The following is a 23,761-nucleotide window of genomic DNA, read 5'->3' as shown; positions in this document are numbered from 1 at the left end:
CAGCTTTTTACATCGAAATCCCAGTCTCCTGTGGGGTGAGTTTAAAAGGACATATCACAAGAAAGCACCCTGGAGGATCTGGATATACTGTATTCTCTACTAAGGAGTGATCTTCAAGAAACTTGCTCTTTATTCTCAAATCTCATCAGGTATTACACAAGACGACTCAGCGCTGTTATGATGGCAAAGGGAGATGTAAAGTGATAACAGGGTGGGGTGCCAGTAATTGTGATGCATGTGGTTTTGAAATATATATATATATAAAATCTTTTTTTATAGAATGCATTTACTTCAATTAATGGTCATAATCCTCTGATATTTTCAGTGATATTAAGCTAATTAACAACAAACATCCCCCCCCAAAGGGGGTGCCAATAATTCTGCAGCTGATATGTATATACAGTATATGTTCACAAATAATAGGATAACTTGGATCACAAATGGGATCAAATCAAGTTTATATGAAAAATAATGCCACCTTGATCACAGTACATACAGAAATGTGCAACACAAATTACAAATCCTAATGAAAGCAAGCCTGTTATTTCAAACCAAGCCGTGCGTGTCTCATCATGAAAGGAGACATGTAAGATATAGTCGTCCCTGTTTTACCTGGTTTCTCAGATTAGATAGGTTATTCATGCAAAATAAACTGCAACACATCTCTGGTCAATTTTCTACCATCTTGTGAGAACTTTAAAATGAGCTGTCTAGTCAGCAGCACAGCAGCTCGAGCGGTTTTTCAATTTCAGCTTTATGGAATTTGATTTCTGTCAGCCAGCAATGTGTCACCGTTTATTGTTCACCCCATCAATTCTAGACAGCTTTATAAACTGTTATTTAAACTACAGTAGGCTTCTCATATTGCCTATGACAAATACAACAAAAAAATGAACTGTATTTTTCTGGACATGCTCCACTGAAACATGCATTGAAAAACAAAAATGCACATGGCTAAGCATCTGAAATGTGCCACAACAGGAATTAAGATGTGCTGTGGGCTGCCGAAGGCACAGTTCAATTTCTATGCCCATGTTAATCCAACTCAATTATTTGCCAGACTAATTCAACTTCATGGTCTTAAATGGATCTCATTCATTAGTATTAGTATTAGTATTAGTATTTTATTTGTCACCTCTCATAATCATGTACAAAACTGGTATGCTCAAGACAAATTTCTTGAACTTGAACATTCATATAACTCTGGATCATATTCATGTAGGAATTCCTCTAGCTTACATACAGTGGCATGCAAAAGTTTGGGCACCTTTACTGAAAATGTCTGTTACTGTGAATAGTTAAGTGAGCAGAAGATGAACTGATCACCAAAAGGCATAAAGGTAAAGACGACACATTTCTTTTCAGCGTTTTATGCGAGATTTGTGTATTATTTTTGTTTTGTACAACTGGAGAGTGAAAAAAAAAAGGAACACCATGTGAAAGTTTGGGCACCCCAATACATCTGAGTTCTCAGGTAACTTTTACCAAGGTTCCAGACCTTAATTAGCTTATTGAGCTGTGACTTGTTCAAATTCTTCATTAGGAAAGGTCAGATGATGCAGATTTCAAAGCTGTATAAATTCTCTGACTTCTCAAACTTGTCCCTAAAATCAACAGCCATGGGCTCCTCTAAGCAACTCCCTCACATTCTGAATAATAAAATAATTGATGCTCACAAAGCAGGAGAAGGCTACAAGAACATAGCAAAGTGTTTTCAGGTAGCTGTTTCCTCAGATCGTGATGTTATTAAGAAATGGCAGTTAACAGAAACAGTGGAGATCAAGGTGAGGTCTGGAAGATGAAGAAAACTTTCTGAAAGAACTGCTAGAAAGGCAAATAAAAACCCCTGTTTGACTGCAAAAGACCTTCAGAAAGATTTAGCAGACCCTGGAGTGGTGGTGCACTGTTCTACTATGCAGCGACACCTGAACAAATATGACCTTCATGAGAGAGTCATCAGAAGAAAACCTTTCCTGCGTCCGAGCCACAAAATTCAGCATCTGAAGTTTGCAAATGAACATCTAAATAAGCCTGATGCATTTTGGAAACAAGTCCTGTGGACTGATGAAATCAAAATAGAACTTTTTGGCCACAATGTGCAAAGGTATGTTTGGAGAAAAAAGGGTGCCAGATTCCAGGAAAAGAACACCTCTCCAGCTCTGAAGCATGGGTGTGGATCGATCATGCTTTGGGGTTGTGTTGCAGCCAGTGGCACAGGGCACATTTCATTGGTCGAAGGAAGCATGGAGTCGAATAAATACCAGCAAATTCTGGAAGCAAACATCACACCATCTGTAAAAAAGTTGAAGTTAAAAAGAGGATGGGTCCTACAATAAGACGATGATCCAAAACACACCTCAAAATCTACAATGGAATACCTCAAGAGGCACAAGCTGAAGGTTTTGCCCTGGCCCTCACAGTCCCCTGACCTAAACGTCATTGAAAATCTGTGGATAGATCTCAAAAGAGCAGTGCATGCAAGACAGCCCAAGAAACTTGTAGAAGAGCAATTCCAGCGTTATGGACGTGACACTTGAACTCAAAATGGCAACAAATGACCCAGTGCATGTTTTATTGTCTCCCAGTATTTAAACAGGTGTTGCATATTTTAAGGCTGTACCATACTGGAGAAGTGATAGAACAAGAACAATTCCCATAGTACATCTAGGGCATGCCAGAAAATGCCAATAAAAGATGCGTTATGGATGTGACAGAAAAAGTATCACTTTTCTTGGGTGACTGTACATTTTCATCAAACTCTGTGAAATTGTAAATCTAATGTTGAAATGGAGATATCCATTTGATAGAGGGGTCCAAGGTGAATATTAAAAAAATCTTTGTTTAAAATATTTTGTATTTCATGCAGAGTTTCAGAAGGAAAAGTCAGCGTTATGGATGTGACGAAATTCCGTTATGGATGTGACGCGTCTGAAATAGACATGGCATATGTTTAGAAAATCAGCAATTTAACCACCATAACCCTTTGAAAAACTCTCTAAATATCAGCTAAAAATATCAAAGTTCTTAAATAATATTTAGGATGGCTATTGTTTTGCCGTTTTGTGGATTTTAGCATACATTTCTGTAGCTTGTGGCAATAATATACCCTGTAAACCCGAATAAGTTGAGTTTACTTAAAAAAATTGAGGAAAGTGGTTGCCTTAAAAAAAATAAGTAATTATTAATGATTGAATTGAGTACCTTAAACTTACCAGAAGATTGTAAGTTTAAGGTACTCAATTCAATCATTAATAATTACTTATTTTTTTTAAGGCAACCACTTTCCTCAATTTTTTTAAGTAAACTCAACTTATTCGGGTTTACAGTGTAGAATTGTACATGATCAAAGTTGATTTTAGCTTGGGTTTTACATTATAAGAAAGAAAGACTGACAGTGATATATTAGGTTGGTTACAAATTGGTTCAACTTATTCACATCTGTAAAATACAGGCCTAGGTGATATCTCTGGGAGTGGTTTTGATGTATTACATGTTGCTTTATTTTTGCATGGTGAGGTTGACATTTACATGGAATTGCCCAGAACTGGAAGCCTTTTGCAAGGACGAATGTGTGAAAATCCCTCAGGTAAGAACTGAAAGATTATTAGCTGGCTACAAAAAGTGTTTACAAGCTGTGATACTTGCCAAAGGGGGTGTTACTAGGTACTAACCATGCAGGGTGCCCAAACTTTTGCTTCGGGCCCTTTTCCTTTTTTGTAATTTTGAAAATATAAAAGATGAAAATGAACAAAAAGGTTTTTGCTTAAAATATTAAGGGAATGAGTCATCTTTAACTTTATGCCTTCTGGAGATCATTTCATCTTCAACTTGCTTAACTGTTCACAGTAACAGCAATTTTGACCAGGGGTGCACAAACTTTTGCATACCACTGTATACGTTCAAGTCTGACTTTTGCTTTCAACAGGAAGAAAGTTTGAGGCAAGTAGTAAGGTATGGCTCCAGCGCTACTTTGGTATGAAAGCTCCAGTGCAGCCCCCATTAATAGGGGCTGGCTCATCTCCCTTACCTCCCTCAGAGGCCTCTTATCTGGCACCATCAGCTATCTGGATCCTCTACGCCACCCTTATATTTTCATTCTCCACCTGCAGTGCAGCGCAGCCCTGCTTGCTTGAGGTGGGAAAGGGCAGGAGATGGACGTGTGCAGATAAAGGCATGCTGGGGAGCATTTTCTTCACTCACTAATTTTTCCCCTACAGCAGCGCTTAAGCCGATTTGTATCAACCTCACTTAGGGACTGAAGACCATGGTAACGGATTACATTCTTAAGGAAATGCAAACTATTAAAAATGGATCGGCTTAAAATGTAATAAGATTTAGTTGGAGGATTTCTGAAAACTTAAATAAATATGACTGTTCAGGCTGAATGCAACATGCTCAAAGCTTCTGCTTGCTGGACAATAACAAAAATGAAACGTCTCTAGCTGACTGGTAAAGCTGAATGATTAAAAACGACCGCGTAAAAAGTCCTTGCGAAATTAAGGTGAATATTTTCAGCTTGAACATCTAACACTACGTTCACACTGCAAGGCTTAATGCTCGATTCCGATTTTTTTGTGAAATCCGATTTTTTTATGAGGTCGTTCACATTAACAAATATATGCGACTTGTATGTGATCCTCAGTATGAACAAAAAGCGACCTAAAAGTGTTCCGCATGCGCATTGCAGGAGACGACGACGTCACACGCAGTGAGCATGGCCAGTGTTTACGGAAGTAACCTAAAGTTTCCTGTGTATGACAGTAGCCAGCATGGAGTACCTGGCGATGATGCAGTTGTTGTTGCGACGGAGCCAGAACATGCACAATAGCCTGATGTTAAGGAGGAGGTTGAGAAGGAAGAGGGCAAGGGTTTTGGCTCAGGCGTTCTGCGGGGTAGTGACTGCAACCTCCGTTCAAAGGAACGTGTGGGTGCGGAGTCGCATTGATGTCATGCGCCATGTTGTTGTAACTTTTTTTGAGAGACCCGCCGCCTACTTCAGCACAGAATAGTGACGTTTGTGGCTTGTTGATGACGTGCAAGTCGGATGAATGCGACCTGGCGGTTCGGACTGAAGTCGCATATGAAAAGATCGGATAGGAATCGGAATTAGGACCACGTATCCAAACGGCCTGGGTCGGATTTGAAAAAATCGGATCTGTGTCGTTCATATTGTCAATAAAAGATCGGATACAGGTCACATATGGGCGAAAAAATCGGATTTGAGTCACTTCAGCCTGCAGTGTGAACGTAGTGTAAGCAACCTCAGTGTAACCTAAGTAACATCAGCTCACATCTGGTCCAAAATAAATCCTTGCATCTAGCAGGTAGTACCATTGTGCATAATGAGATCAACATTAAAGTATTCAAGCGTGCTGAAACACTATAGCAATATCATTAACCTTTGCAATTCAAATGGCACAAAGAAGTGTGACGAAAGCAGTGACCATGGTGCAGGATGTTGCTGTCAGGCACCCTATTGCACACACATACTGAAATATGGCTCCATCAACATCCCACATGGGCATACCAGTCCCTGAAGAAATACTGGTTTAATTTATTTCACACATGAGTAAATTAAACTGGATACAATGGCAATACTTTGTCACATAAATCAGAGCAAATATACACGATGATCTCCAGACTACAATCACGTCACAGTCTTGAGACTGCATCGTATGTCAGTGGTTTCCTGGCTGATTGATAAAGGTTAATAAAAGTGTCTCGAGTTGATGGGATATCAAAGCTGAAGGGCCATGACTTTGAGGATGCCCTCAATTTCAAGTTGCCCAATTTAATGTGAGTAAATAGAAATCTTCAACATTACGCAACCCCATGAAAATCATGCCTTAATTAGACACTGTACACCTTCAGCTTTCAGGTCACAGTAATTACAACACTGCATATAGTAATAATAACATAGTAATCTGAGCACTTGGGACTTGCTCTTTTGTTTGTTTTACAACAGTCAAACAATGATTAAAAAACGTCTTCTCACACTATATACATGGTTCACCAACCTATTCCAATCTACATCCTTCTCACTACCTAGTCCAGAGGATCTTACGTATGTCAAACCTTTACAGCCCATTCACATAAAACATAATACAATCATTACTCTGCCAGCCTCGTCCTTGTGAAAAGACTCATCTTTGCACTCTATCATAGCTCAGAGTCTATTAAAAAGTAAGAACCAGAGTCACCAAAATCCCTGTTTATACTAAGTTTCGTGTGTTCATTTATGCTTTATTCAGAAATATTCTTCAATATAATGAGCGCCGTGACAATACCATGACTTCCATACAATGTTCAGCATGTTACATAACACACTGGATAACACAAAATGTTCTAAAAATGTAAAAAAAATATATATATTACAACTGTATGGAAAAGCCTGGAAGAGACTTATGTGTTGTATAGAGGTTTTCGACCCACGTGACTGTTGCCATGTCAACAAGTAGACGGCGCCATTTTGACGGTCACAAATATGGCGACTACTGGTAGCGATACACTGTTGATCATGACGAAGTCTCATTGTCGAGTATTTTATCCGGCCTAGATGACGCGAGTAAGAAGCGATATCACCAGAAAATCAATGATGCTGGTGTACGTGATCCGTACACGTTACCAGGCTATCTTTTTCTGGCTTTACAGCGCTGCAGCGCGGGTGATCTTCCTGACCTGCAGTCAGGCGTGTGGGAAATACCAGGGAAAAAACATAAAAGAAAAAGGAGCGAGATGCAGAAAACACCTTCACTATCCAGCGACGTAGGGCATTTACAGGGCGAGCAGAGGGAGAGGTATTTGCAAAAATTGAGGTTAGCAGGCTTAGAGAACGACGTTTACCTGCTTCCACCAGGATTGTTCACTGACGTACGGAAGTACACCAAGCCCTCGTCTTTACCTGACTTCGGCCCACATGATCTGTATACCTATGTCGTTAAAAACCAGGCTGGGTAACATGCCTACATCAGCGGGTCGTCCCTGGAGCCGGTGGTCGCCATCTTATTACAGCTAAGGTTTGTTCACATTTTCATTTACTTTCGGTCCTCAGGATAAACAAAATGTTATTAAATGTCATTGAAATAACTTCTTAGTCTGTTGAGACATGGCCCGTTATAAATTTGCTGTTACCAGGCAATGACCAAGAACTGTATTATTAGGGTCGGTGTAGTTGTAGCAGTGCACTAGCAACTAGCTGTTAGCACTAGTTAATGTCAACAACATAGTAGCTAGTATGTTACTGTAGCAATGTTTACATTCAGTCATTTGGATGACTGTTAAAACCTTTCAGTCTCAAGTTTTTCCTTTACTGTATTTACTAGTTTACTGAGCTAGCGTGCTCGGGCAGGCTGGGAGCGAGCGCGCTAGCTCCCAGCCTGCCCGAGCTAGCGCGTTCGCTCCCAGCCTGCCCGAGCGCGCTAGCTCAGTAAACTAGTAAATACAGTAAAGGAAAAACTTGAGACTGAAAGGTTTTAACAGTCATCCAAATGACTGAACGTAAACATTGCTACAGTAACATACCAGCTACTATGTTGTTGACATTAACTAGCTTAACCTTCAAAATGGCGGACACCCGGGCGTCACGTGACCTGTGACGTCACGTCGAAATCCTCTATAGCTGTAAGACTGGTATGTGACAAAAAATGGGCTTGAAATAAACTTTAAAATTATGTTTAAGATTTCAGCCTGTGACAAATATGAACAAAGTTACGCCACTTTGAATACTGAAAAATCTGGCTAATTTTGGTCAATTGTTCGACATAAAAAACAAAGGAAAATAATCGGAGAACATGTGACCACTTCCCGAGAAAAATACCCTTCTAAATGTTATAACTTCTAAATCTTTTGACATCACTCAATAAAATGAAAAGGAGGTGCTAGGTAAATAACAAGTGATACAACCAACTGTATTAACTTACAAATAAAATGAGATTTGACACTATTAAAACTTCATAAAGTGCGTCAATCACTTTGATGAACCAAAGTTTCGGCAATTTCCTTCACACACTTCTACATCCGTTTACAAAAAAAAGAAAGACGAAGTGATAGAGGATTTTGTAAACTGCGCCATCAATGCAAGCATACTCTCCGAAAATACAGCTTCAAAAATATACTTAAGTCATGGTAGCACGTGTGATCCAAGCCCAATCAGCAGCAGGCTTATATACTGTATATACACACAATTTTTCTTCTTTGCTCCCTCATGTAACCCTGTCAGGAAAATGATTTGTTTTTGACATATTTGTCCTGTTATCAAGAAAGATCTTTTTTCCCCTGTTCATAGCTTTTATACTGTACCGTACATGTGCATATAACATTAAAGTGCATGTCACGGGTAAATTCAGGAGCAAGATCAATGTAATTCTCCTATTTTATATTAAACTTTGGTCAAATATCTGTCACATTTTGCATTTTGTGCAATTTTTTTTAACCTTGCGCAATACCAGAAAAATTCAGTTGAAATCAAGCCATTTGAGGCGAATTGGTCCGCCTCTGAAAAAACTTAGCATTTGGATTTCCCGGGAAACATTGATTTTCGTGACGTCGCGTGCGGGACACCTCCCTCTGAATCCTACGTCAGCGCTGGTTTGCTTACGAGAAAATGACCTGGTGGTTTTCTGCAAATTTCTTCAATGTTATCACGTAATTATTAAAATGGTTAACAGATGCATCGTAGGAGGGTGTAGCAACACCAATCTTGATGGGATTAGTACTCATCGTTTCCCACATTGCGCTCAGGTGACAATTCCATATTTCAGTGAAAAATCACTAGCTGCTAAACTTGGTCTACACAGGCTGTGCACTGAAACCGTGCAAGCTCTCGCAGCCTGCTGGTGCTTCCGCAGGTGACGTCACGAATCTGGCTCCAGACTCCCTTGGGATTTTTCCAGACGCGTTTTTTTATTTTATTTTATTTTCTGCTGTAGACAGATGGCCTTGTGCAAAATTACCCTTCTGGATAAGTGTGTAAAGGGACATTTTTTCATCTCATCTCATCTCATTATCTCTAGTCGCTTTATCCTGTTCTACAGGGTCGCAGGCAAGCTGGAGCCTATCCCAGCTGACTACGGGCGAAAGGCGGGGTACACCCTGGACAAGTCGCCAGGTCATCACAGGGCTGACACACAGACACAGACAACCATTCACACTCACATTCACACCTACGGTCAATTTAGAGTCACCAGTTAACCTAACCTGCATGTCTTTGGACTGTGGGGGAAACCGGAGCACCCGGAGGAAACTCACGCGGACACGGGGAGAACATGCAAACTCCACACAGAAAGGCCCTCGCCGGCCACGGGGCTCAAACCCAAAACCTTCTTGCTGTGAGGCGACAGCGCTAACCACTACACCACCGTGCCGCCCACATTTTTTCATATATGAGTGATTCCACGCTTATGGGTACTGAAATGGGGACATGAACTTATTCACCTAAAACCATTTCTTTTTTTACCATCAGGTCACAAAACATGTAATCTTTAATGAATGATATGTTAAAAGATAACTTTAATTTTCTGAGATGTAATAAAAACATATTTATATGCCAAAGTCAAGCCTATGAGTTCCAAAATGATGTCTGTTACATTACTTCTGTTACGATTGTCCATCTCGCGTCTGTTACAAATTAATTACAATCTAGCTCTATACCATGTTAATCTTATTGAAAGAATGTGTATGTTTATTCTACTACACATGTTTATTAATTATATTTGCTAAAACATCACCTTCCTATGTTTCAAAAAATAATTCTACATTGTTAAAATTGAGAATATATATGTCCACAACACTTCTGTTACGTTCTGACTTTGGCATATAAATATGTTTTTATTACATCTCAGAAAATTAAAGTTATCTTTTAACATATCATTCATTAAAGATTACATGTTTTGTGACCTGATGGTAAAAAAAAAAGAAATGGTTTTAGGTGAATTTTTAAAAATAAGTTCATGTCCCCATTTCAGTACCCATAAGCGTGGAATCACTCATATATAAAAAAATGAATTTGGTCCAGGATATGCACTTTAAAGTCTTGTTATAAACCTGCTGCATGGAACTGATCAGAGGTCAGCATCTCTCACCAACACAAGACATAAGCACCATCAACTGTAGCTTAGGCATTTTAAGACATGCATTAAAACCATTTGCCAAACTTTGTGACTAAAGGGGGCAAATTCAGTGGCGTTCAGTGTAATTGCATGGTTTGGATAAGGGTTAGAGAACTCCCAGTGGCAGCATTAGTTGCAGTTCCGACTGGGGGAAGCAGGGAAATGTAAACAGTTTGTAAGAGAGACAGCGTGGCATGAAGCCTACACACCTTCCTTGCTGTACTCAGCCACTGGCTCGGAACGAGAGGACAGGCGCTATGTGTAAAAGCTCACTATACCACCCTGCCAAGTTAGAACAGGCAGCTGGGTTCACTGACAGGAACCCGTATAAACAAGCGCTCTAACCCACTTAATCAGCTCATTACCACATTCTGCTGGACTACATGGGACACAGCTTAGGTGAGTGGGGAAATGAGTGTACCATGGTGGTCTTCTTCATGGGTGTTGAGTTAATAAGGAGCAATCCTTCCTGTTTGGAGTGGATTTTCAAGTGGGATTGGAAAACTAAACTGCTTCTTTAGTTGACATGCTCTCTGCTTAATCAAACCCAATTCTATTCACTCACTGTATAAAACCTGCAGCCATTGTGTTTAATGGTAAATAAACTCGCCACATCTTCATACCCATAACCCCCCCCCCACACCCCACCGCCAAAACTTATTTTACATGATTATAATAGTTCTAGTTTATTCAGTCCATGTATGTAGAATGGTTATGGTTCTGCAGCCATATTTACTATACTATACTTACAACTGACACACTTACAGTGGTGCTTGAAAGTTTGTGAAACCTTTAGAATTTTCTACATTTCTGCATAAATATGACCTAAAACATCATCAGAATTTCACACAAGTCCTAAAAGTAGATAAAGAGAACCCAGTTAAACAAATGAGACAAAAATATTATACTTGCTCATTTATTTATTGAGGATAATGATCCAATATTATATCTGTGAGTGGCAAAAGTATGTGAACCTCTAGGATTAGCAGTTAATTTGAAGGTGAAATTAGAGTCAGGTGTTTTCGATCAGTGGGATGACAATCAGGTGTGAGTGGGCACCCGGTTTTATTTAAAGCAATGAGAGCTCTAAGCTCTCATTACAGTTTATGGCACATTGACCATTTGTTTTTAGTTACACCTAGAATTCGCAAAGAAATTGGTCGTCGTGCATTTAAGTTTAAAGCACCATCAGACTGGAACAGTCTTCCTTCAACACTCAGGTCCATTTCTTCCTTTCATATTTTCAGATCATCTTTAATTACTCATTTTCAAACATCCTGCTCCTGTTTCTGAATGTTTTTTGTTTGTTTGTTTTTGTTTTTCCTCTCTTTCTTGGATTAGTTGTGCTGATACTGTATGATACCGTATATAAATGACATTATTGTAGTATGCTGGGTGGGGGTAGTGGGGTAGTTTGGAGAGCAACGTTGGTAAGTGTGTGAGTGTGTTTATGTGTATATGTCTATTGTGTATATGTTTAGTGTGTGTATTCAAGTCCTGTTTTTCTTTTTTGGTATTGTCATTAGGACCCCCTTGAAAATGAGATGCCACATCTCAAGGGGTTATCCTCAAAATAAATAAATAAAATAAAATAAAATAAAGAACAGGGATCTATCAAAGTCTGACCTTTACAACACATGTTTGTGGAAGTGTATCATGGCACAAACAAAGGAGATTTCTGAGGACCTCAGAAAAAGTGTTGTTGATGCTCATCAGGCTGGAAAAGGTTACAAAACCATCTCTAAAGAGTTTGGACTCCACCAATCCACAGACAGACAGATTGTGTACAAATGGAGGAAATTCAAGACCATTGTTACCCTCCCCAGGAGTGGTCGACCAACAAAGATTACTCCAAGAGCAAGGTGTGTAATAGTCAGCGAGGTCACAAAGGACCCCAGGGTAACTTCTAAGCAACTGAAGGCCTCTCTCACATTGGCTAATGTTTATGACTCCACCATCAGGAGAACACTGAACAACAATGGTGTGCATGGCAGGGTTGCAAGGAGAAAGCCACTGCTCTCCAGAAAGAACATTGCTGCTCGTCTGCAGTTTGCTAAAGATCACGTGGACAAGCCAGAAGGCTATTGGAAAAATATGTCTTGTGGACGGATGGGACCAAAATAGAAATTTTTGGTTTAAATGAGAAGCATTATGTTTGGAGAAAGGAAAACACTGCGTTCCAGCATAAGAACCTTATCCCATCTGTGAAACATGGTGGTGGTAGTATCATGGTTTGGGCCTGTTTTGCTGCATCTGGGCCAGGACGGCTTGCCATCATTGATGGAACAATGAATTCTGAATTATACCAGCAAATTCTAAAGGAAAATGTCAGGACATCTGTCCATGAACTGAATCTCAAGAGAAGGTGGGTCATGCAGCAAGACAACGACCCTAAGAACACAAGTCGTTCTACCAAAGAATGGTTAAAGAAGAATAAAGTTAATGTTTTGGAATGGCCAAGTCAAAGTCCTGACCTTAATCCAATCGAAATGTTGTGGAAGGACCTGAAGCGAGCAGTTCATGTGAGGAAACCCACCAACATCCCAGAGTTGAAGCTGTTCTGTACGGAGGAACCGGCTAAAATTCCTCCAAGCCGGTGTGCAGGACTGATCAACAGTTACTGGAAACGTTTAGCTGCAGTTATTGCTGCACAAGGGGGTCACACCAGATACTGAAAGCAAAGGCTCACATACTTTTGCCACTCACAGATATGTAATATTGGATCATTATCCTCAATAAATAAATATCCAAGTATAATAATTTTGTCTCATTTGTTTAACTGGGTTCTCTTTATCTACTTTTAGGACTTGTGTGAAAATCTGATGATGTTTTAGGTCATATTTATGCAGAAATATAGAAAATTCTAAAGGGTTCACAAACTTTCATGCACCACTGTATTAGTTTGCCCAGCCTGAATCATTCATGTGTGGTCCATTTCAGACTCACACTGCTTCACCCAGAAAGCAAAAACCTTCACAGAAATCAAAAGAGCGTAGAAAACAAGTAATTAATAGATAATGTTTTGGTCTGCACTCGATCGTTGTGTTGCTGTCCAAATGAACTGCACACAGGGGGTGAAATCACCAGGCCTTGATTCATACAGACTAAATGCTGCATATGTAAAATACACTCAGAAACAAAGGGTACAAAATTGTACCTTTCCTTGTTGGTGGAACAGTAACTAGAAATACCTAAAAAGGTCTATATAGTGTACATTTACAGCTTTACTCTAAAAAGTAATAACAGTCCATTCATGTACCTTAAATTACTTTTTTAAAGTTACACGACTGTATATAAACATTCATTCATTCATTCATTCATTATCTGTAGCCGCTTTATCCTGTTCTACAGGGTCGCAGGCGAGCTGGAGCCTATCCCAGCTGACTACAGGCGAAAGGCGGGGTACACCCTGGACAAGTCGCCAGGTCATCACAGGGCTGACACATAGACACAGACAACCATTCACACTCTCATTCACACCTACGCTCAATTTAGAGTCACCAGTTAACCTAACCTGCATGTCTTTGGACTGTGGGGGAAACCGGAGCACCCGGAGGAAACCCACGCGGACACGGGGAGAACATGCAAACTCCGCACAGAAAGGCCCTCGCCGGCCACGGGGCTCGAACCCGGACCTTCTTGCTGTCAGGCGACAGCGCTAACCACTACACCACCGTGCCGCCGTATATAAACATTTCCAGGTAAAAAAAAAAAGTTATATCCTTGAGCATACAAGCAAAGACATAGTTTAGGACTTTTTTTCTTCAAGTGTACACATGACTATTGTTACTATCGTATTACGTTAAAACAAATGACTATTTGTGTGTTGTCACCTGGTACTGTGGGTAATTGTAGAGACTGCTGTAGTACGCTGGGTAGCGGGAAGGCTGATAAAAGTTGCAGTAGGACGCATCCACCACCAGGTCAGCAGAGCCTTCAGAGTGTCCCTTGCTGGCTGCTGTGGGGCTCAGCGACAGTGAAGAGCGGCTCCCTGAAACAACACGTCTTACACTGTCAGAAATAGGGGTACAGGAGGAGTCCATTTCTGTCCCCTGACGTACAATCTACACGAATGTACCCCCAGGGCTGATTATTGGACTTCAAGGTAAATATGTGTACCTTTTCAGGGTCAAAAAAGTATGCATACGGTATGTTCCCAATCAGTATATAAATGGTACAAATACAGTAAGTACCTTAAAGGGGAACAGAGGGCAATATATAGAGTAAATATAACAATAAAACACACATTAACGAACCTTATTCAAGACTTACAAAAGTTTTTTGTTCTAAGGTTGGAAAGTTATAGTGTTTTGAAAGTAGCTCGAGCAAACTATTTCCGCAGTTTGAACAGCCCGCCATGATATTAATTTTATCCAATCAGAATGCACGTTCATTTTCTCTGCGTAACACTCATGACGTATGTATGTGCCCAGTTGTGTTGGCTCATTGAGGTTGGGAATAGCACGTGTGAAATACCTGTTTCTGCCTCTTGCGACGATTTCGCAAGTCCACGGGTGGCGCCTATCTCATTGCAGCAAATAAATTCTGCTGGACTCGTGAGCAACTCCACGTTACATTTTCCGCACGAGCACCACGCCGTGTCACCTGCACGCAGACGCTCTGCCCCACGCTCGCCATGCCCATGGTCAGCATCAGTCTCATCCTCGCCGTCATCCGAGCTTTCTTCTCTTATTTCATCACCGGAGTCGAGAGTACCTCTCCTAGCTATTTTAAGTTCGTTTCTTAAGACAAGGATTTTTTAAGATGTTACCTTGTTGACAGTTTCGGCGAGAATCTTCCGCCTTCTTCAAAACAGTCACCAGATGTGTCCTGGAGGAGCGACCTGACAGCAGGAGGCGTGAACTACCTGTCAAATTGGGCGGGACGTTCACGCCTCCGTAGCGTAACATCAGCTGATAAGGCACGTCACCACTCGACATCTGGTGACTGTTTTGAAGAAGGCGGAAGATTCTCGCCGAAACTGTCAACAAGGTAACATCTTAAAAAATCCTTGTCTGAAGAAACGAACTTAAAATAGCTTTAATAGTTAGACATAATGAACTTCCACTACATAGTACCTCTCCTAGGTTCAAACTGGTACCCTTCTAAGCCATAGCCTGCTTGCAGTGTGTCTTGCGGGATCTCTTCGTATGATTCGACAGAGCTGTCGCTTTCACTTGATGCGCCCGACGCCATGATTACACGCTTATCTCCTCTATTTCGGAGAGTTCCGCTAGTGCAGTGGGTAGCGCTGACGTCACGGTCTTTTAAAAATGGCGACTCTTGTGCGGTTTAGCGTATAAAGTATTATATTTACAATTACCAAGATATTTCGTTGTTTTCTAGTGTATAAATTTGATAGAATACTTAAGAATACATTACTTTGTCACATCAGCAACTGTATATATTATATTTGGTACCCCTTTAAAGGGTACTGCCCCCGTGACAAGCCGTTGTACCCCTAAAGGTACAATGATGTACTTTGTTTTCTGAGAGCATACCGGTACACTTATACCCTGTCCACACTAGGGATTTGGTACCGATACGAAACTACTTTCGTACCGCAACACCTGTCCACACTAGCAACTATACCGGTACTGTAGCGGTATAACTGTATCGGTATGAAACCCACAAATGTATGGGTTTCGTACCGGTACAGTATCGGTACTGTAGCGCTTCGCTGTAGTGTGGACAGATGAAGCGGCTCTGTATCGATACAAATATAATGCGCATGCGCAAAGTCACACACCTCAATCGATGTCTTCGCTGAATAAAATAGTGAAGAACGGAGATTCGTTTTCTTTGTTTCTTTCTCAACTGCCTCGCGCGTTTTATACGATTCGACTGAATAACTGACCACCAGAAATACAGACTGTACATTGACAACAAAAAGCACACACACGTTGTTTCATCCGTACGGAAGCCGAGAGAGGCCCTTCATATAATCCTTTTTTTTTATTCACCTTGTTATCCCGAGATAACGACATAATTAATTCAGGATCTCGAGAAAACAACACAACTAATTCGAGATCTCAAGAAAACAAAACAATTATTTCATGATCTCGAGTAAACAGCTGAGAAATGCTTCATTCAGGTGCGCCAAGAGACTTGTGATATGCTGACTTTGGGGCTATTTCTCATTCTGTATAGACGCAACTTTGGTCATTAGAATGTCTGGAATAATCGATCACCTAATAAGGCAATATTTTGATCAGGGGTTGACACAGGGAGAGATTGCATTCAGTCTTTTAATAAGGGATAATTTCAAAATTAGTCCGCGGCACCTCCGCAGAAGACTGGCCCGGCTTCGTCTCTACCGACGGAGATACAGTGATCCAGCTAAGATCATGAAATAATTGTTTGGTTTTCTCGAGATCACGGAATAATTGTTTTGTTTTCTCGAGATCTCGAAATAACGGATGCCATATATTCTCGGAAGGAAGTTACTCGGTAACCACGGAAACATTTCGCGCACGCGCATTTCAACTACCGTGAAAGAAAACCGCAAACATTTCTCGCTAGTGTGGACAGATGCACTAAACTGTACCGGTATACTTTATATCGATACAGTTATACCACTATCGTACCGGTATAAGTGTGAACACAGCATTACAGAGCCAGTCAAACCATTTTGAACAGAATTTACCAAATGGATATCGGTCATGAATAATTACACAACCTAAAGCTTCAGGTTACCAGACATAGCTTAGACTACAAATTCAAAAAAATGCTTTTGAATTTTTATTTTGTTAAATTGTGTGCTATTTTTGTCTTCTCAAATTTAAAAGCAGTCTAGAAAATCAGTGGTGTTGTTGCTTATGGCCCCATCTGCTGGTGAAACAAACCAGTGATCCTGTTCTTGTATTATTACACATTAATGCGTCATTACACGGCCTTTGCAGCCTATTTCTTTATCTTTTCACCTTCCTCTGTATCTCATGTGCAGGTTTGGAATGTGCTGTCTACGCACTGGTGTCAGAAGATGACCAGTAAGTGCTGCTTTGCTCTCCTTTGCCTCTGGGACAGCAGCACAGATCAAATTTAGGCAGCCTTGACCGGGTTGATATTTTCCTCCTAGCTCAGTCCTATCAGACACACAGGAACAGCCTGTCTCTCTCCCACCCTTCTTGACTCAACATCTCTGGCCAGAGAGCCATCAGAACAATTGCCCAACATGCCAAGGTGCAATCACCAGAGCTAGAGATAGGAACATAGTGCAGTGATGGAATGTTACAGGAAATGTTGCTCCTTCATTAACCCCTCCCTGTGTTTTCAGAAAATAAAGAGAGCACCTCACTGGCTGTATTGTGTTCTAGGATGAATGGGTCACTAAAATGAAGAATTTGTAGATGGGCACAAGCTGTCCATGGTCACAGATCTACTTGAATCACCCCAACACACGCTTTCGCACGCACACGCAAGCACACACGTATGCACGCGCACACACACACTTTCTCAAGCGTCACAAATGTAGTGGGTCATAGTGCTATGTGACAGAAAAAGTCAGTGGTCTTTTACATTTGGCAAACAATACAACTTCCAATACGAATTCATATTTTTCACTGATATATCCATGTATGCAGTATTTAGAATTGACAAAATGTGCTGATTTTAGATTTTGTGCAGTTTTAAGGGGTTTTTTCTTTCAACGGTTGTTTTTTTATTAGTACAGTTCTTTATATTATTTAGATTTTCTCTTAGAAATTTCTCAATTATGAAATAATAACAAAATGGATAATAACCAGCTTTGGTCTCACTATTAAGTAACACAGCATTTTCATTAGAGACTGCACCAACCCAAAACCCAGTATCAGTACCGATTCGATACCAGCAACAATTAAAAAAAAAAAAGAAGTAAAACAGAGAAAACACATCAGATCCTGTAACAAATGGAAAAGACTGAACGGGATTTGAAAAAAACTGGAAATGTTTACTTATAAAGAGACTTGACTGTTTAAAATATCTGAAAGCTTTTTAAAGTAGTTTTTAAAGAAAGCAATATCGGATAGGTATAGATAGCTGTAGCAACTGATAACCAAGGTTTTAGTATCGACAACAGAAAAGTATCATGATATCATGGTATCGGAGTATCACACCATCTCTAATTTTAATTTTAATTTCATAAAAATCAAAGGGTACAGCTTATTAACAACAACTAAGGGCGTATTCACACCTACGTTGTTTGGTCCGGACCAACCGACCAAACGAACCAAATTTCCCTTGGTCCGGACCTTTTGGGTTGGTCTGAATACAAACCACCGAACTCTGGTCCGGACCAAACAAGCGGACCGAGACCGAGCTGCAAGGTCGGACTCGGTCCGGACCAAAGGAACCCTGGTGCGGACCTTTTGGAGGTGTGAAAGCAGACCGGACCTAATCTGACAGTTTTGCTTTTTTGTACCTCGGGAGCTTCCGTCGTTTGTCGAGCATTATGGGAAACAGAGTCTTGACACTCCACCGCAAAGTGGAAACACTGTTTCGGTTGTCAAGGGAACCTTACAACAGTCGTTCAGCCATTCAGACCAGTGGTAGGCTAGACTACAGAGTACAAAAAATGAGTAGGGGGCAAACATGGGCCGAGGAAGAAACGCGTACCCTTGTGGATATATGGGCAGATGTCCACATATCTGAGCTTTTGGAGAGAACACACAAAAATGCCGACGTGTTTGCTGTATTCAGTGAGAAAATGAAGGAGAAGGGGTTCACGCGCTCCCCAGAACAATGTCGGCTAAAAGTGAAGAAACTCCGTCAGACCTACATTAAAATCAGGGACATTCTTTCAAAAAGTGGCGGTACTAGCGACGCAAAAAAGAAATTCATCCATTACGATGGATAAGGCGAATATCCTGACACGTACCTCCTCCGTCTTGCGTGAAGAGCCAGAACTGTCACAACATGATGTGCGCTCATCAGCGCTATCCTCCGTAGCCACCTTGCCCTTTGAAGTCGTCGTTGATAAATTACTTGTACAACAGCATAGTAATCGCACAATTGTGAAAACAGTAAAAACTGGAAAAAACATATAGCTTTGATGACATTAAAAAGAATAACAGCACGGAAAGCCTCCATGACTACTTTTGAACTTAACGCTTTGTGCGCGTGTCGTCTCTGACCAATAGCTGAACGACCTCAGGGCGCGTGGCTTTGTTGACAGATTTTGGTCCGCTTACTAAAATGTACAGTGTGAAAGCGAACCGCACCACAATGAAAAAATAAAAAAAACATTTGGTTCGGACCAAAGCTAGTGAACTATCGAACTATCCTGGTCTGAATACACCCTAAGAGGCTGAAAGAAATACCAGTTAATAACAGTTACTACTACTTTATTACTAGCATAGATTACACCAATTTCAATCAAGAGTAACTATTTAAATCAGAATGGTTATTCTAAAGGTTTTAATTTAACTTTTTAGCTCTGATATTAATCAGACACCTCAATCGTAACTGTCCAATTTTACCTTTTGAGATTTAGTTTTAATTCTCCCATTTGTCCTGAGTGGCTGTTTCCCCCTTGCCAAAAAACTTTCTGATTATAAAACAGTTGATCATAAAACTGGTGGCATGTCTATTAGCCAAAAAAATCTAAGACTGATCATTTGTTATTTATATAAAATATTACACTCTTATTTATTGCCATCTGTTAATTTTCCTTCCGTGCTTTATTACTCTCTTTTAAAACAGAACTGCAAACTGAAGTACCAAAATCCAGGAAACGTTTCTTGATTTCTGTGGTATAACACACGAGTTGTGCATGTGTTTGCGCATAGAAATGTTGGATTCTGGCCATACAGCACTTGAATTGGACATGCCTTTTAATCAGATATGTTTGAGTGGGTAAAAATTAGGTTTCAAGCCAACAAGAGAGATTCCATAAGAGCATTGTGTGTTGGACTCCCTCCGGCTGGATTAAGAGTAATTAATCTCACCAGAGGCAGCAGGAGAAGAAGCAGATCCAGTGCTGTTGGAGGAAGGTGATCTCGCTCCCACCGCGAAGCTGCAATCACTTCCCAGTTCATTCTTCACCATGATGTCTGGAACGGAGAGGTTCACTGGAGTGCAGATGCCCATCTCCTCCTCCTGAGCCTGCTGACGCCGCAGAGCCACCTGAAGAAACACATTAACATTAGACAATGCTTTTTCATTTCCGTTTCCGGTTGAGAGTACGCCGTGGGCATTCTGGCTGCCGCTTCTCACCGGAGCTTTTTATTTTTATTTTCTCTTTTGTTTTTCTTTTTTGTGTTTGTGTAGTTTGTTTTTGTTTGAGTGTTTTGTCCGCCGGTTGTGGTGCAGCTCCGGACCCAGTTTTGGGCGTCGGTTTCCTCCAGGCCTTGGTTCGCCGTAGGTCATGCCTGTGCTCCTCGCTACGGACTGCAGTGAGCTCATTGCTCATTTTAACATCATGGCTGTCCAGCACTCTGTGCAGTGGTACTTTAGTGCTTGGCGTGATGTTCTGAGTGATGTTGCTCGGTGGCGTTGCAACGGCTGTGCAGGCGGTTTGGGACATACCAGCGCTTTGCGTGGCGGTGCGTCTGTGCTCGCTTTGTGGCTCCATGGCGTGGTGTTCCGGTGCCGTCGCGGCGGCTGTGCAGGCGGTGTGGAAATTGTTTTCGTGCACCTTTTGGTGGGATTGTGGTTGCTACACCATTGGAATGACATCCTGACCTTTATTTGGTAGCCTTTTTTTTCCCCTATAATTGTAAAGTGACCTTGGGTTTTGAGAAAGGCGCTATATAAATTGAAATTATTATTATTATTATTATTAACAGTATAATGATTTTTTCCTCATCAAGATATATCTTTGGTCTCAAGGAGTAGTGTGCAAAAGTCTAAAAAAGTATAAATCGCAAAATGGTCTTCCCACTATGAGCTATTCTACTCAGTAGAAAATGCGTCAAATTTTAATCTATAATGTTTTTCTTTTGAAGAATATGTATGAAATTTCATTTGTACATTTAAAAACCATATCACCACTTACCTCTTAAGACAAATATCTCATCTCATCTCATTATCTCTAGCCGCTTTATCCTGTTCTACAGGGTTGCAGGCAAGCCGGAGCCTATCCCAGCTGACTACGGGCGAAAGGCGGGGTACACCCTGGACAAGTCGCCAGGTCATCACAGGGCTGATACATAGACACAGACAACCATTCACACCTACGGTCAATTTAGAGTCACCAGTTAACCTAACCTGCATGTCTTTGGACTGTGGGGGAAACCGGAGCACCCGGAGGAAACCCACGCGGACACGGGGAGAACATGCAAACTCCACACAGAAAGGCCCTCGCCGGCCACGGGGCTCGAACCCAGGACCTTCTTGCTGTGAGGCGACAGCGCTAACCACTACACCACCGTGCCGTCCTAAGACAAATATAATATATATTAAATTAAAAAAATACACATTTTAAAATACGATGCATTTAAACAAGTAATTATTCTATATACTTCAGTTCACTACTGATCCAATACGATTCGGTTCAGCACCGATATGATTGGGTTCAAGCCTGATTCAGTTCAGTTAAAATTAGGTTTTCCACCGCTGGAAAGTCTTCAGGACAGGAGTTTGCGCTTTCCATTTTTTCTGTAACATGACAAGCTCCAATTTTCAAAAATCGTATCTATCTATCTATCTATCTATCTATCTATCTATCTATCTATCTATCTATCTATCTATCTATCTATCTATCTCTATTATACATTTTATATATATATATCAGTGTTTCCCCCAGAAACAAATTAAAGACCTAAATTCTGGCATGATAATACATCATGCCAACGGCATGAACGCAAGCACTGAAGGCGCGAACTGAAACTGGGAGGGTCTGGGGGCATGCCCCCCCAGAAAACTTTTTGAAAATAGATGCTCTCAGGTGCATTTTCAGGGTCTCTGAGAGGTTTTAGATACATGACTATAGGACAGGCGGCACGGTGATGTAGCGGTTAGCACTGTCGCCTCACAGCAAGAAGGTCCGGGTTCGAGCCCCGTGGGTGGCGAGGGCCTTTCTGTGCGGAGTTTGCATGTTCTCCCCGTGTCCGCGTGGGTTTCCTCCGGGTGCTCCGGTTTCCCCCACAGTCCAAAGACATGCAGGTTAGGTTAACTGGTGACTCTAAATTGACCGTAGGTGTGAATGTGAGTGTGAATGGTTGTCTGTGTCTATGTGTCAGCCCTGTGATGACCTGGCGACTTGTCCAGGGTGTACCCCGCCTTTCGCCCGTAGTCAGCTGGGATAGGCTCCAGCTTGCCTGCGACCCTGTAGAACAGGATAAAGCAGCTAGAGATAATGAGATGAGAGATTATAGGATAGATTTTACCAGTGTTTCAATGATTTCTGACCTAAATAGTATTAATGTATACACATTTGAAATTTTACCTTAAAGTTCAACATGCAAGTTAAACTGTTTTGTTATAGATTACTGAGGTATATGACAGATTTGAAAATCTACGGGGATCCCTTAATTATCTATGATCAAGTCGTGTTGTAACAAAAATGTGCATGAAAATATGAACAGTGGTTTGCTCCATCTTATGCAATCCAATGAAGAGAATCGATCATCATGACCTCCTGTTGATCACAAAGGGATCTGAACCTAAGAACTGCCACCTTAAAATAAGTTGCTGTATTACTATAACTGTAATGATTTAGAATGTTTCGGATGCAATTACCATAATATATGTAGAACTAAGATACACTGAAAAGAAAAGTAAGGTAACTGCATATTATAAAGTTTAAATTTTGGCACTTTATTAAGTGGACTAGATTAAGATTAAAACATATTTAAAGGAAAAGAAAACTTAATTCATACATTTAAGCTTGCAGAAATATTATGTACTTATAAACACATTCATGAAGGGAATTTGTTTATAAGTGTCAAATGTAGCATAATTGCGAATAATAATGATGAGCATATTTGGCAGTGTGACGTCACTGTGAGCCTTTAACAAAATAATAATCCGAAGCCTTCTTTTCTTAAATGGATCCCAGTGACATCACACTGCCAAAAATGCTTATGATGATTATTTGAAATTATGCTATATTTGACACATTTGGACAACTTCACTTCGTGAGAGTGTTTATAAGTACATAATCTTTCTGCAAACCCAAACTAATGAATTAAGTTTTCTCCTCCTTTAAAGCAGATTAATTCTCCTTGGCTTTTGCTTGGCCCAATGTTGGCCAACCCTCTCATAGTCCATCTCGCTGTCATCCATGCTGATGTGGATCAAATTATCCAGCGAGTGCTTTTTGAGCCAGTCGCTGTGATCAAAATTGACGACGTTTTCATTGCCGTGACAGTTGTCTGGTTTTGTGCGCCATCACTCACGTGGGTTTGCTGACGTTTAGTCAACCAATCTTTGATCGAAGCCATAATGATAATAGACTAGGTCAAACTTTTGTGATTAAAATCAGTCGGCTTTGTCTGTCTGGAGGGGGACAACATCGACAGCCAATGAGATCGCTTATAATGAATCGGAAAATTCCGGGATGTCTGACGTTTTTTCGATATTTTTATTGGACGGTTTGAACACGTGATCTTGACATAGCCAACAGATTACAGTTTGTTTACATCATACCACACGGACATATTACTTTGACAGAATCAACACAAACATTGGAAAAAAAGACCGCTTGTTTAGCACAATATCAATCAATATGTAAA

The 23,761-nt window shown here is 40.7% G+C and overlaps 1 protein-coding gene across 1 annotated transcript in view; it reads right to left on the bottom strand.

Moving 5' to 3' along the window:
* The window catches only part of dmrt1 (doublesex and mab-3 related transcription factor 1), a 71,317-nt gene that overhangs the window by 26,730 nt on the left and 20,826 nt on the right, over positions 1-23,761 (bottom strand). The window contains exons 2-3 of the mRNA XM_060907214.1: positions 20,033-20,210; positions 13,940-14,097 (exon numbers count right to left, since the gene is read on the bottom strand). Coding sequence (XP_060763197.1) covers positions 13,940-14,097; positions 20,033-20,210 — 336 coding nt within the window. The remainder of the gene's footprint in view (positions 1-13,939; positions 14,098-20,032; positions 20,211-23,761) is intronic.

This window comes from Neoarius graeffei, chromosome 24, assembly GCF_027579695.1.
Source record: "Neoarius graeffei isolate fNeoGra1 chromosome 24, fNeoGra1.pri, whole genome shotgun sequence".
Lineage (NCBI taxonomy): Eukaryota > Metazoa > Chordata > Actinopteri > Siluriformes > Ariidae > Neoarius > Neoarius graeffei.
Note: the sequence above shows the minus strand (reverse complement) of the source record. Positions and strands in the feature narration are given on the sequence as shown.